This window comes from Cryptomeria japonica, chromosome 10 (assembly GCF_030272615.1).
Source record: "Cryptomeria japonica chromosome 10, Sugi_1.0, whole genome shotgun sequence".
In the NCBI taxonomy this organism is placed as follows: domain Eukaryota; kingdom Viridiplantae; phylum Streptophyta; class Pinopsida; order Cupressales; family Cupressaceae; genus Cryptomeria; species Cryptomeria japonica.
Genome location: NC_081414.1, coordinates 692,142,626 through 692,157,221, shown reverse-complemented (window position 1 = coordinate 692,157,221; position 14,596 = coordinate 692,142,626). Strand labels below are relative to the sequence as shown.

Genomic DNA, 14,596 nt, shown 5'->3' with positions numbered 1-14,596 from the left:
ACCGGTTGTTTCTAATCAGTTTTTATGATCTAATTCATTCAGTTCTGCATTGCCTCCATCATATCCTCTTGTTTCTGTTGTGTTTTTTCTTGCTGCTCATTACGGATTGATCTCTTTGAGGTCCCTCCTAACTGGTGACTGCACCACTTATTGTCCCTGTTCCTTTGAAGAACCAAATCTAGTAGGACAGTAGTGTCCATTACTAGTGTCTCGACAATTTGTCTACAAAATCCAAGATTCAAATGTCGGCGTCTGGATCTTATCGGACATGCCCTTTTTTTGTTGTTGACCTTTCTCAAAAATTTGCATAGGAAAAGGTGTAAGTTGCATATAAATTTGACTCCTATTCTCATTTGGAAAGCATGGATAGACAATCTATTTAATGTACTGAGCAATGTCTCTAGCAATTAGTCAAGACTAATCAAGTGCGCTGTCATTTGGAATGAAGTAATTTCATTTTTTAATTATTGTTGTTATCATGCTGTATACTAACACTTGTAGGTCTTCATCACCACCTTGTATTGGAAGCAAGCAGGGTCTTCATGTCTAAGGTAATTATTACTAGTTATGTTATTTGTATTTGTCTCTTATTTCCTAAGAGCACACAATTGTTATTATTATCATTGTAGTTGTTGTGGACGTGGCAATACCAATACGGGGTTTGACCAAGGCAATCCTATATACAACGCATCATTTTAACCTCTCTTGTGTGTGTAGGTGCAGATCCAAAGAATTCAAATTATGACTGTGGCTCAAACAGACAAAGCAGACTACGATGAATAGTTCTAGGCTTTGAACAATGCAATATACTTGCACACTAGCGACAAACACTTTTGTCCTCTTGTCTTAGCAACAGATTTTGTGGATAACTGCTTGGTGAAAGGGTTGATGACATTGACTCTTGTCAGAATATATTTCGTAAAGTAGCGCTTAGCGTTGGAGTCTTGTCTAGTCAGCGTCAACTTTCTATCCAAGGTTCGTCTCTTTATTTCAATTTCATATATGCTTTCCTCTTTTGTAGTTTTGTTCTGTATTTTGTACATTATATAAAATTGTTTAATTTAGACTACTTTAGCCTAGTTTGTTGCAAACACTTATCCAAGATCCTTCTGTGGCTGAGTTCTTTATTACGTTGAGGTGTGTGTATCCTTTTTAACTAGTTGATGCCCCCTCTTCGTGGCGGTGTGGATTTTCTTTATGCGCCTTGAGGCGTGTTTATTAGTCTTCCTATTACAAGTTGTAGTGGTTAATGAATTTCCCAGCAGAGAGAAGCTTGTTGAATTCATATGACTCACTTTGATCAGCTAGTATAATGCATCTTGCTAGTTTGTGATCTTTTTCCATTTAATTCCCTAAGGTATTCGTGGTCTTTGAATCACCCAACATGAGAAAAATTGCTGGCTGTTGCACTTTATGTCTCACGTTGGTCACTTAGCATAAAGTGGATTACTAGTTTGTGATCTTTTGTTGCTTATACTCTTTTAGGCATTGGTCCTCTATTAATCACCCAACATAAAACAATTTGTTGGCTAGTGGAATTCATATGGCTTACCTTAATCAACTAGTATACTGCAACTTGCTGCTTTGTGATCTTTTGTTGTTTACACTACATGAGGCGTTAGTTGTTTATGAATTATCTAGCGTAACACAACTTATTGGCTAGTGGAATTCACAAACATTGTTTGTCATTCATGGTCTGATAGAATAAGACAACTTGGTAGACCCATTGGTTATTTGTAATGTTGATGAGACCTATCAACAAGCATGCTGGTGCTCGAGTGATTATATGGTTAGTAACTATCTTGCATATCATATTTGTTGGATGTATGATGTTCATGTTTTTTGTGCTTGCTCTATGTCTGACGTATATTATTTGTGCCTCATGTGTTTGTATCATGTCTTGTTGGTGTATGGTTTATGGGCTATATGTGTCTACTCAATGTTTTTCATTTCTTGTGAATGAATTTGTTGATTCATTATTTTTCTCAATGTGTTTGTGAAATTATGGTGATGGCCCTTGGTATTGAGACATCTCTTCATGCCAGGGTCTTTTTACCTCATTGCATGGAAAGTATGTTTGCTAACATTGTCATTATATTCTTTGTATTTTTATTGCATGCCATGAGTGTTTGCTCTATGTCTTACGTGTTTTCTTTGTGTGCTTCTTGTCTTGCATATATGCTTTGTGCCTTGTGTGTCTGCATCATGTCCGATTTATGTTTGAGTTGTGTATGCTATACACGTTGTATGTGCCCGCTTGTTATTATGTATACCACATGAATGATATTGTGTATTGATTAAGCTCCTCAGTATGTCCGTTATATGTGTATGTCTGCTTTGTGTATGCTCTATACCCTGCATGTGTCTTCTCGATGCTTTGTATTTCCCATGGATGACATTGTGGATGGATTAAGTTCTTGAATGCGTTTGTGAAACTCTAGGGATGATGCTTGGTATTGAGACATCCTTTGTTATTGAGGTCTCTTTACCTCAATGCTTGCTTAGATTGACATTGTATGCTTCGTAATTGTCTTGCATGTCTTCTTTATATCTCACTTGTCTTACATGATGTTTGATTCATGTTTGCTTTCTATCTTATGTGTCTCTTACTTGGAATCTAATTGATGCAAATGCTTTATGCGGTACACATTTCTTGCTTTGATGTTTGATTCATGTTTAATGTGTTTGCTCCATCATGTCTTGCAATATGCTTTGTGGCTTACGTGTTTGTATCATATCTGTATCATGGTTGCTGTAATCTTTGTGTGTTAAGATTGTCATTATATGGTTCATATTTTTGTTGCATGCCATGTGTTTTCTTCGTGTCTTGCATGTTTCGCGTGTGTGCTCTATGTTTTGCATGAATGGTTTGTGCGTTATGTGTGTGCATCATGTTTTATTCATGTGTGATCTATGTATTTTTTATTTCTTGTATGTGTCTTTTTCATGTTTTGTACGTGTTGTGCGTTGCACTCTCTGTCGTCGATAGGGTCCCCCTCTTTTGGTTTTTAGCCTTCGTTCTGCTGAGTTTCGAATTTTGATTTTTGTTCGACGTCTCTGTTGTTGGGATCCAGGAAGTGGTGGAGCAATAACCTTTGCTGTCGTTGAAGAAAGGGCGTGTTTGGATTTTGAGTAGCGTAAGCCTGGGAATCTGCTAGATGAAGTAAACGCCTAAGTTTCAAAGCCTTGCGAAATATCCTTTTGACCTGATTTTCGCCGTGAAGTAAAATGCTTATGTTGAGAACCTCAGATACCGGTTCTCCCCTATTTTGGCTGGGTCCTGGTCCTGGTCCGTGCCCGGTCCTGGTCCTGGTCCGGTTCGCTTTGGGTCCCACCCGGGTCCTGCCCAGGCGGCTGGGTTCCCTGTGGGTCGTGCATGGCAGAACCCACAGGGAACCCAGCCGCCTGGGCAGGACCCGGGTGGGACCCAGGGCGAACCCAGGAGGACCCGGGTGAACCCAAGCCCGTGGGTTCCCAAAAACGGGGCCCACGGGTTAGCAAGCATTTAAAAACAATAAAAAAACAATATTTTTAATCATATTCATAATTTGCAAAAAAGATAATATTCAAGTTTCAAGTTTCAAAATGTGAAAATGTCATGACACAATAAAGTATAAAGTTAAACATTCAAATTACAAGCCATCTATGGGATTTAAATTCCATATTCATCTTCATCTGAAGCATCCAACCCAAGCCATTAATTCAGAATATTTATTGGCATTGGCAATTATGGATTTATGATTTATTGATTTATGATTTATCTGTTATCATCTATGTATCATTGTATGGGAAAGTTACATTGTATGTTTGATGTTTCATATTTGTATGTTTGAACTGTGAACATATATAATTTTGATGTTTGAAGTTTGAACATATATATATATATATATTAAAAAAAATTAAAATATATATATATATATATATATATATATATATATATATATATGTACGGACGAACCCGTACCCGTACCCAAAATTTTTTTTTTTTTGCCGAATCCGCGAACCCGTACCCGAATCCGAACCGGAACCGGTAACTTAGTTGAAAACTTTTCAAATATCGCTTCTTGTCCGATTTTTGCCTAATCTGAGGGCAAAGTTAAAGTTTTGAAAAGCTTGCAAAAAGGCCATATAGCTCGAAATTGCTTGGATGTTAAGAACGCCTAGGTGAAAACCTTTTCAAAAAGGCCTTATGGCCCGTAAAGGCAAGTTAAATAAATAGTTGGCAAAATCCCCCAAAAGGCCGATTTTCGCCATGAAGTGAAGCGTCTAAGTTGAAAACCTCTCAAGTGTGCCTTTTAGGCCGATTTTCGCCGAAAGGGAGCTAAATGTCTATTTCATAAAATGCAAAACCTTTTCAAAGCTCCTTTTGGCCCGAAGTTTGGCGATAAGAGGTAATATGTGAAAAGTAAAAGAGTTCGCAAAAGAGCGATTTGGCCCGAAGTTTGGCGAGAAGAGGCAAAACGTTAAAAGAGAAAGAGTTCGCAAAAAGGGCAATAAAGGCCAAATTTCGCCAAACTCAAAGGTAAAACGCGAAAATAGGAGAAGTTTGTAAAAGCTCCATAAGGGCCGAAGTTCGGCGATAAGAGGCAAAACGTTAAAACTAAAAGAGTTCACAAAAGACGATTTGTCCCGAAGTTCGGCTATAAGAGGCAAAACGTTAAAACTGAAAGAGTTCGCAAAAAGAGCGACAAAGGCCGAATTTCGCCAAAACATTAATTATATTGTGTGTTAATTAAGTGTTTGAATGTGTTTATTAAATTGTGTGTTAATCAGATATTATATGCTTTGTAATTGTCTTGCATATCTGCTTTATCTTTTACTCGTCTTATATGATGTATGATTAATGTTTCCTTTGTGCATTGTCTATGCTCTATATATGCTTTGGATGCATCTAATCCATGTTTTGTATTACCTTAGAATTATATTGTGAATTGGTTAAGTTGCGTAATGTGTTGTTTGTTGTGTGCCTTGCGTGATTTGTTTGTTTTCTTTGTTTCTTGCTTCTATGCTTTCTGTCTTACGTGTCTCTTACTTGCTATCTTTGTTTTCTAAGAATGCCATTATATACTTTGTATTCGTCTTGTACGCCATATTTGTTTGCTATGTGTCTAATGCATTTTGTGTTTGTGCTTTGTGTATTGCATATATGCTTTGTGCCTTGCATGTTAAGATCATGTCTGATTTGTCTATGCTTTATGTCATGTATGATTTGGAATCTTTGTTTGTTAACATTGTCATTATATGGCTGGTAATTGTCTTGCATGTAGTAGTTGTTTTCTCTGTGTTCTTCATGTTTTGTGTGTTTTTTCCTCGTCTTGCGTATATTATTTATGCCTTAGGTGCCTTCATCATGTATTCTTTGTGTATGCTTGGGTCGTGCATGTGTCTGCTTCATGTTCTACATTCATCATGAATGACATTATTAATTCATAAGTATCGTTAGGCTCGATTGCTCAATAACTTATTATGTGTATGGGCGTAAGCGCATACCCCCAATAAAGTCGAGGCAATATGTAGTGTCGTAAATTTTTGGCACACACAATTTCACACTATGTTTAGCAGCCATTTTGCCATGTGTGACTAGTCGTGTGAATATTATTGGCAATCTTAGTCACATCTCATGGTTCTCGGAGCTTTGAAGAACCAAATATGGCAAGACACTAGTGTCCATCGCTAATTTCCCAACAATTTGCCTCCAATATCTAAAGTTCAAATGTTGGTGTTTGGATCTTATTGGACATGTCCTTTTTTTGTAGTTGACCTTATCGAATATTTATTTATGAAAAAGTGTAAGTTTGTTTGGTAAAATTGTCATTATATGGTTCATAATTTTCTTCCATATCATATTTGTTTGCTTTGTGTCTTGCTTGTTTTATGTGTTTGGTCCATGTCTTGCGATATGCTTTCTGGCTTACGTGTCTTTATCATGTTTGCTCCAATCTTTGTGTGTTAAGATTGTCATTATATGCTTCGTATTTTTCTTGCATGCCATATGTGTTTTCTTCATGTCCTGCATGTTTTGTGTGTGTGATTATGTCTTGCATGAATGCTTCGTGCGTTATGTCTCTACATCATGTTTTATTCATGTATTCTTTATTCCTTCTACATGTCCGCTTCATGTTTTGTATGTCACATGATTTATATTGTGTGTTAATTAAGTTTTTGAATGAGTTTATTATATTTACATGATAAATCTTGGTATTGAGACAACCTTTCATACCGAGGTCTTCAACTTGTTGACTTGCAATCTTTATTTGGTAGAATTGTCATTATATGCTTCATAATTTTCATGCATATTATATGTGTTGGCTCTGTGATCTATGTGCTTTGTGCATTTGCTGTCTCTGGCATATATGCTTTTGTGACTTATTTGTTTGTCTCGTGTTTGATTTTTGTATATTATGTGTTATGTCCTATGTGTCTGTTTGATGTTTTGTATTTCTTGTAAATGATGGCGTGTGTTGATTAAAGTCCTCAATGTGTTGGTTAAATAATGGTGATGACGGTTGGTATTGAGACAACCATGCATACCGACGTGTTTTTACGTCACTGACTTGGAATCTATGTTTGTTCTGATTGTCATTATGTGCTTTGTATTTTTATTGCACACCATGTGTTTACTTTGTGTTTTATGTGTGCTTCTTGTCTTTCATAGATGCTTGGTGCCATACGTGTTTGCATTATGTCCAATTCATGTGTGATGTGAGTGCTATATATCCTATATGTGCCCGCTTTATGTTTTGTATATCACATGAATAATATTGTGTATTGATGAATTTCTCCAATGTGTTTGTTATATTCTGGGGATGATGCTTTGTATTTAGACAACCTTTCATACTGAGATATGTTCACCCCATTGACTCTAGATGTTTTCTTTGTAAGTTTTTCATTATATGCTTCGTAATTGTCTTCTATATCATATGTGTTTTCTCTGTGTTCTACGTGTTTGCTCGTCTTGTGTATAGTCTTTGTGCTTGAGGTGTCTGCATCGCGTCTTCTTTGGTGTATACTTATGTCGTGGATGAGTCTCCTTCATGTTTTGAATTTATCGTGAATGGCATTCTAAATTGGTAATTGTCTTAATATATCGTGTGCATGGGTGTAAGTACATACGTTTGCTAAAAGTCAGGTTATATGTAGTGTTGTAAATTTTTGACACTTATAATTTCACACTGTGTTTAGCATCCCTTTTGCTGTGTGTCATGTGAATGAGCTTGCCTCAAGTTTAGAATGGCAATCCTGGTCATATCTTATGGTCGTTGGTCCTTTGAAGAACCAAATCTAGTAGGAAAGTAGTGTCCATTGCTAGTGTCCCAACAATTTGGCTACAAAATCTAAGGTTCAAATGTTGGCATCATTATCTTATCGGACAAGTCCTTTTTGTTGTTGTTGACATTTCTTAGAAATTTACTTACGAAAAGGTGTAAGTTGCATATAAAAGTGACTTGTATTCTTTTTCGGAAAGCATGGATATACAATCTATTAAACGTATGAGTAATCTCTCTACCAATCAGTTAATATTAATCAAGCGGGCTGTAATTTGTATTGGAAGAATTTCGTTTCATTTTTATTGTTATTATCATGTTGTATACTAACACTTGTAGGTCTTCATCACCACCTCGTGTTGAAAGCAAAGCATGGTCTTCATATCTAAGGTAAGTATTACTAGTTATGTTATTTGTATGTCTCTGGTTTCTTAAGAACACAATTGTTATTATTATCATTGTAGTAGTTGTGGAGGTGGGTTAACCAATACGGAATTTGACCAAGGCAAGCCTATATGCAACACATCGCTTTTACCTCCCTTGTGTGTAGGTGCAGATCCGAAAAATTCAAATTATGACAGAGGCGCAAATGGATGAAGCAGACTCCGATGAATAGTTCTAGAGTTTGAACAATGCAATATACTTGGACACTAGTGACAAACACTTTTGTCCTCTTGTTTTAGCAGCAGATTTTGTGGATAACTTATTGGTGAAGGTTCTTGACATCTACTCTTGTCAGAATATATTTCGGAAAGTAGCGCCTAGCGATGGAGTCTTGTCTAGTCGGCATCAATTTTCTGTCCCAGGTTCGTCTCTTTATTTCAATTTCATATATGCTTTCCTCTTTTGTCATTCGTAGTGGTACAATCTTATGTACAATCATACGTTATCCTGGGTAGTGTTGACGTGCGTTTTGTATACAATCAAACACAGAATAAAATACCCAAGGGTACCTTATCCTCTCTTGAATAAAGCCTCTGATTGTTGAAGATGTCGCAAAAAAGGATCAATCAGGATGACTCCAAGGTTCTTTGATGTAGGGTCTCTACGTGTGGATAAGCACCAGTGGTCGTTGTGAATGCTGTTTCATCAAGGGGCCTTATGTTTCCGTATTACAGGAACAAAATTTCCTAAAACTAACAAGTCCTCAAAAAGGATCAAAAGGTGGGTTTGCAAGAGATGAATTCTAATCTAAACCTAGGAATGACTCAATGTAGGCTAGACTTGGTAAGATTCTACCAATTTCAGTATTGCCAAGGAATAACAACTCTACTGAAATTGATGCGATCTTCTAAGGTGACTAATGATTTTTTTTCAATTCATCAAGAATCATAGACACTACCATGAAGGTACATATCAATAGTTCAATAATGATTAAAGGTTTAAGCAATCCAAATATCTCCAGTTGACCACACAAGGCGTCCTTACAATCAGCAAGAAGCTAGTGGTTTGGAACGTGAATCTCACCAAAGATCAAGCTCAACACTTAGTCCTTCAAATTTAAATACTACTTCGACCAAGAATGATTCAAGAAAGTAAGCAACCATGAAAGTAGCCACAAGAATTGCAATAAAACACCATAACTTCAATATTTTACTGATCTCAAAGCCAAAAATAGACAACAATTGCTTAAAATTCTCTCTTCAATGCTCAATCTTGTTACAAAATAACTTTCTTCTCTCCAAAAGCTCTAATCTTCTAATTTCTAACTTACTATCTCTAATCTCTAATGACAAAATGAAAATGAATGAGGGTATATATAGCATCCTCAATTACAATGAACGGCCCAGATCAAAAGAAGATCAACGGCTGAGATTCTGACACCTAAACCCTAATTAGGGTTTATTACAAAAAGTTCCCCTTTTATTGAACAATATTAAATGCATAGCCAAATATTTAATTGGCACAAAAATCTAGGAAACATAGACCAATGATAATTAAGGTGCCACATCATCTATAACAACCTCTCTTCTAGAACCTTGTTCCCTTTCCAATGCTTCTTCTTAGCATATGCAATGAATCTGGACACAATTCCATCAATCTCAACAATAGGAATCTCGGGAAGATTCCTCATTCGTTCTTGCAAGTGGATGACCCGATCGAAAGCCTTGAGAAGAGCCGCATCCCATCCAGGTTCGAGTTCCTTGATTTTCTCAATCAGGAGCATGGTAGCGAACATTTGATCCCTTTGCTCATCTGTGATAATATTCTCATCTTTGCAAAAGATGACTTTAACCTTCTCTTCCAACTCTTGAAGATTCACATCTGTCTCATCTTCAATCCTTCTGCCAAGAATAGAACATAACACCTCAAACACCTTGTCTTGAATTGGATGGATGACCTCCTCAACTTGATTGCATTTGGTGCTGATGTCTTCGAAAAGAACTTCCTTCATCTGGAGTAGAGTTGACCACTGGAGTAAATTATGAGGTCCTCCATCAATTATCTTTTCTTGTGCTAGGATCTTCCTTGGTGTTTGCCTGATTACTTGCAGAACAGGAATGATAACATTTCTAGTGTGGGCAAAGGCGGCTACTGTTATCATTAGGTTGTGAATGATCTCAAGGACCTGGATAGCTTGATGGGTGGTCTGCATCATTCTTGTTGCGAACTCAATGGCAACGGTATGGGATTTGTCAATCCAAGAGCTCATAAGATGAACCAAGCTCTTAACTCTCTCTGCCTCGCCAACCGATTCAAGGGGAAGTGCTTGCACGGGAGACACTGCTGGATCCTGACGTCCCAAAGGCTGACTGAGATGGCTAAAGTAGCCTCTCCAAGCACCTCTCTCTCTCTCAAGCTTTCTATTCTTTTCCATTTCTTCTTTAAGCTTGTCTTTAAGTGCCTCAAATGAATCAGTTGCCTCATCCAGTGTCTGCTCGGCGGTGAGTGGACCAAGTTCAGATGTTTCTACATCATACTCTTCTGCAATGATTTCGCCTTCATATTTGTCCACTGCCGGTGTAGCTATCTGTAACTTCCTGGACCCTGTCTCATCTCTGATCATCTTGGACATCTTGGTGGCCTTCTTCCTTTCTGTTAATCCTTGAGAATTTCCTACAAGGCTCTCTAAGTCAATTACATTATCTTCATCTTCGATCACAATCACCCTTGTTAGCCTCTCCTTCAACCAATCTGGAATGGCGGATCTTGTCTCTTTAACTTGTATCTCTTTAGGCAATAGTTCCTCTTCTCGGAGAGGAGATGTCACTTCATCATTATTCTTGTCTTCATGTAGCTCATTATCTTGAGGAGATTGACTTGATGAATGTTGAGACGCCTGCCCTTCTTCGTGTGTATCATTCTGTACCATTGATTCCATAGATTCCTCAACTTCAGGTACCCTCTTCTCTTGTCCTACATTCTGACTTGTCCTTTTTTCATGTCGAGAAGATGTATCGGATGAGCGATCTCGATTGGCCTCTTGTTTCTTCTTGGAGGGTTCTCTTTTCTCAGGTCTTTCTTTCCTCTTCGCACCTCTAGGATGAGGATTGCCTTCACTTGCACTTCGAAGATTACCTTCACTTGTGCTTCTAGGATGAGGATTGCCTTCACTCACACTTGCTCCTCCTTCCCTTGGTCTTTCCTCCAAAGTAAAAGTCATAGGTATGTTCTGTTCTCTCAACTTTTGATGTTGCACATCAACCCATCTGCGAGTACAAGACAAAACTGGAGCCATCAAAGTTTTTAAGTCAAAAACCTCAGGCTCATTCCATTCTATCTTCACTGCTTTGTCTTCTCGGTCGTAAGATGATTGGAGATGTCTGCCACTGTCCTGAGCTTGATCAGCCAGTCTATAAACTTTGCATTTCCTGATGAGATCTAAAGGTAACCTGGAATGCATCTTTCTTTTCACTTTTAAATCGTCTGAGAGATTCATCCAAAAGTCCTCTATCTGAAATTCGTGCTTGTACTTTCTACCAACTGTTTCCTCTATATACCCATAAGGATCAAAATTCTCCCTTAAGGCAAAGAATGAAAATGAATATAAGGCCAACTCCTTCTCTGCGTCATCCATGGCTAGAGCATTAGGACATACCTCAACTGAATTCCCTAGTATGATAGGCACAGGAATTCCATTTCCATGCCTGTGTCTGAATGCCTTTGCATAAGCTGCCAACTGCCTAGTTACCTCAAGTAGCACTGTCCTGTCTGTCGGATATCTTGGCAACATATAGGGAGGCGAAGGACACCCATGAACTCTAATATATGTAAATTTTTGGAATTGGATGAACCAAGCACCATACCTCTTCACAAGCTCCTGTGCATCTTGAGATAGCCGATTGTGAATCCCGCCTTGCAATGTCCTGGTGATGTTCATCGTGAAGGTATCATTGACTAACTTGTAGTCACTTCCAGGTGGATGATGCAAATGGACATAAGAATCACAAACTTTGACTTCTCTGGGCCCTCTTCCGATCACTCCTCTGTGAGGTAGTCCTGCATATTCAAAACTCCTGATCAAGGCATATATGATGTATGAGCTCATGTAGAATGACTTGGTAACCTTCAGTCTTCTTAACTGCACATCCAAGCAATGGCTAATAATTCTAGCCCAATGAATTGTTCCTTTTCCTTGAACTATCACTTGGATGAAGTAGAACATCCACTTCTCAAAATAGAAGGCTTGAGGAGCCCCTGTAACTCGATTGAGAAAAGTTATCAAATCTCTGTACTCCTCCTGGAAGTCGATCCTATGTGGTGTGTTGGGAATCTTGCTCAGGCGAGGACGACTTTTGAGTAACGAATTCTTATTGATGATGCTCAAGCAAGTGTCTGGATCATCTTCATACATGGACCTGGCTCCTTCTAAGCTTTTGTAAATCATATCCCTATGATCTGGAAGATGAAGAGCCTCACTTATAGCCTCCTCTGAAAGGTAAGCCAAAGTGTTTCCCTCCTTGGACACGATTGATCTTGATTGTGGGTCATAATGGCGTGCGCACTCGATCATCAGCTCATGGCACTGGACTGCTGGAGGGAAACCGGCCGCCTTGATAATGCCACTTTCAATTATTCTCTTTGCGACAGGTGATGGCTTTCCAATGTAAGGGACCTCTCGAAACTTCTTCACAGTGAAGTTTCCCAAGTTGGTATCTCCAATGTTGCTCCATTTTGACACGATCTTGGTCTCCAATTCTTCATTCCTTTGATCTTCCTTCATGAGAGCTGGACGACTAGTGGATGCTCCTGCCTTTGGGGTCGCCATCTTGACACCTACACAACATTTCATAATGAGTAATATATTTTGCAATTTAAACATATAGAGTAGAAAGGAAGATTGAAGCTTTTAATTCAGGGAACTTCATGATAAATCTTTGAATTATCATTTCCTAAATTTAACTACGCAATTTGAAATTCACAATTCAAAATTTCAACATTGGACTAGGAAGATCTCGCCATACCTCCACTTGAGGATTAATTCTAAGAAATGATGCAAAATTAGGAAAATTCGCTAGGAAAAAAGGTAGATCAAAGTCTTCAAAATGCGCTTTCTTTATCAACTCCACCACCTCTAGCCTTCAACAAAATTCGCTCCAAATTAGACCAGATTTTGCACCTTCCTTGCTCTTCCAAATCGCATTTGAAATAATGAGTGAATGATGGATTAAAATCGCTCAACACACCTCTCTTATATAGGCGCTCACTACTTCATTTCCCATAGGCCGACTTGGTGAAAATAGGCGAAAATAAACAAAAATTAATAAAAGAATAAGGCCGACTTAGCAAAAATATTAAAAAAGATACCTTAAGCGCTCTTCTTTTAACTTTAATTTAATAATAATTAACTTCGAAATGCCTCAATTAATAAAAAAAAAAAACGATTTTCCAAGGCTCCAAAATTAATTATTAAATGCCATGCGCCTCTCATTAAATGCCAATTTAATAATAATAAATTTTTTTTTCAAAATATTTCGAAGTTTTAGCGAACTTGACATCTAACGTGGTTTGGAGGATATTGGTGCCCAGACATGGTGAAAAATGGTGGATGTCAATAACCTCGCTCTGGTCCCTGGGAGAGGGACAGGAGCGCCCTTTCATTTTTGTCCTCAATCCTTCATTTTTTTACGTTCAAAACTTCATCCTTGACGTTCGACATGGCATTTTATCTGGAATTTTAAGTTCAATTCATGTGATCTTTGGAAGGAGCTTGCCTTAAAGCATTTTCGCCCTGGTCCCTTGCTGAGGGACAGGAGCGATCTCACCCTTTGTCCTTGGTCTTTGTCTTTCAAATCGCCAATTCAAGTTTGGAGGTAAACAATGATCTTCATTCGTCCCTTCAGTGCATGTTCAACTTGTTTTCTCAAGGCAAAATAGACTCTCCAAAGATTTTCGCCCTGGTCCTCCAGTGAAGGACAGGAGCGATTTTTACATTTGAGCTTAAGATTGTCGATTCTTGGGGGCAATTCCTTGTTCATCATCTTTCGAAAGATATTTCTCACTTTGCACAACCTTGTCTTGGCGTGATTCTGGAGGGGATTTGTTGATTTTATGAAAATCGCCTTGGTCCTTCAGTGAAGGATAAGAGCGCCTTTTAGTTTATTGTGCAAATTCTTGACCACATCAACCTCCAATTACCCTCAAGGCATAAAACATGATTCTCCATTCTATCTTGAGTCTTGGAAACAAGAAATAGTATTTCAAAATGTTAGGCGATTAGGCATATTTGAAGATTTCGCTCTGGTCCCTTGGAGAGGGACAGGAGCGCCCTAGCCCGTTTTCATCGAATTTTGTGGTCCTTGCAACTCCATTCTTCCTTGAAGCATTTTTAAATATCACTCCAATCTTGTGCCTTGACCTGGATTCGTCCAAATTTGGAGGGGGAGGCTAGAAAATGTGTTTTTCGCCCTGGTCCCTTGGTGAGGGATAGGAGCGCCTTGGCAATTATGAGCTCACTTATGCTTTGCTAGCCCTCGAAAAAATCTTCAATGGATCCATTACGCCCTCTTCCATTCATCTCAAACACGAAACTTGCCTTAACTTTGCAAGATATTTGCCTTGTTAGAAAATCGCTCTGGTCCCTTGGAGAGGGACAGGAGCGCCTATTGCCATTTGGGTTGATTCTCTTCTTTGTGGCCTACTCAAGTTATATTCAACGGGCAAAACATACTTCCCTTGACCTCTTCAAATCGCGAAATCACTTAAATCTTGCAAGGATAATGCAAATTTGGAATTCAAGCTCCGGTACATCAGTGAGGGACAGGAGCGCCTTTTGTCCTCAAGGCCAAATCTTTTCACTTTTCATCTCAAATTTCCTTTGCTGGGGAAGATATCATCTTTTTACAATCCATGAACGAGAGCCCAAATCCAGAAAAGGTCCAAGAAGGTGT

General features: G+C 38.3%; 1 protein-coding gene across 1 annotated transcript in view; it reads left to right on the top strand.

Annotated features, from left to right (window-relative positions):
• LOC131076570 (uncharacterized) overlaps positions 1–14,596 on the top strand; it is a 102,570-nt gene that overhangs the window by 40,118 nt on the left and 47,856 nt on the right. Inside the window, exon 5 of the mRNA XM_059212687.1 lies at positions 7,605–7,655. Within this exon, the coding sequence (XP_059068670.1) occupies positions 7,605–7,655 (51 nt within the window). The remainder of the gene's footprint in view (positions 1–7,604; positions 7,656–14,596) is intronic.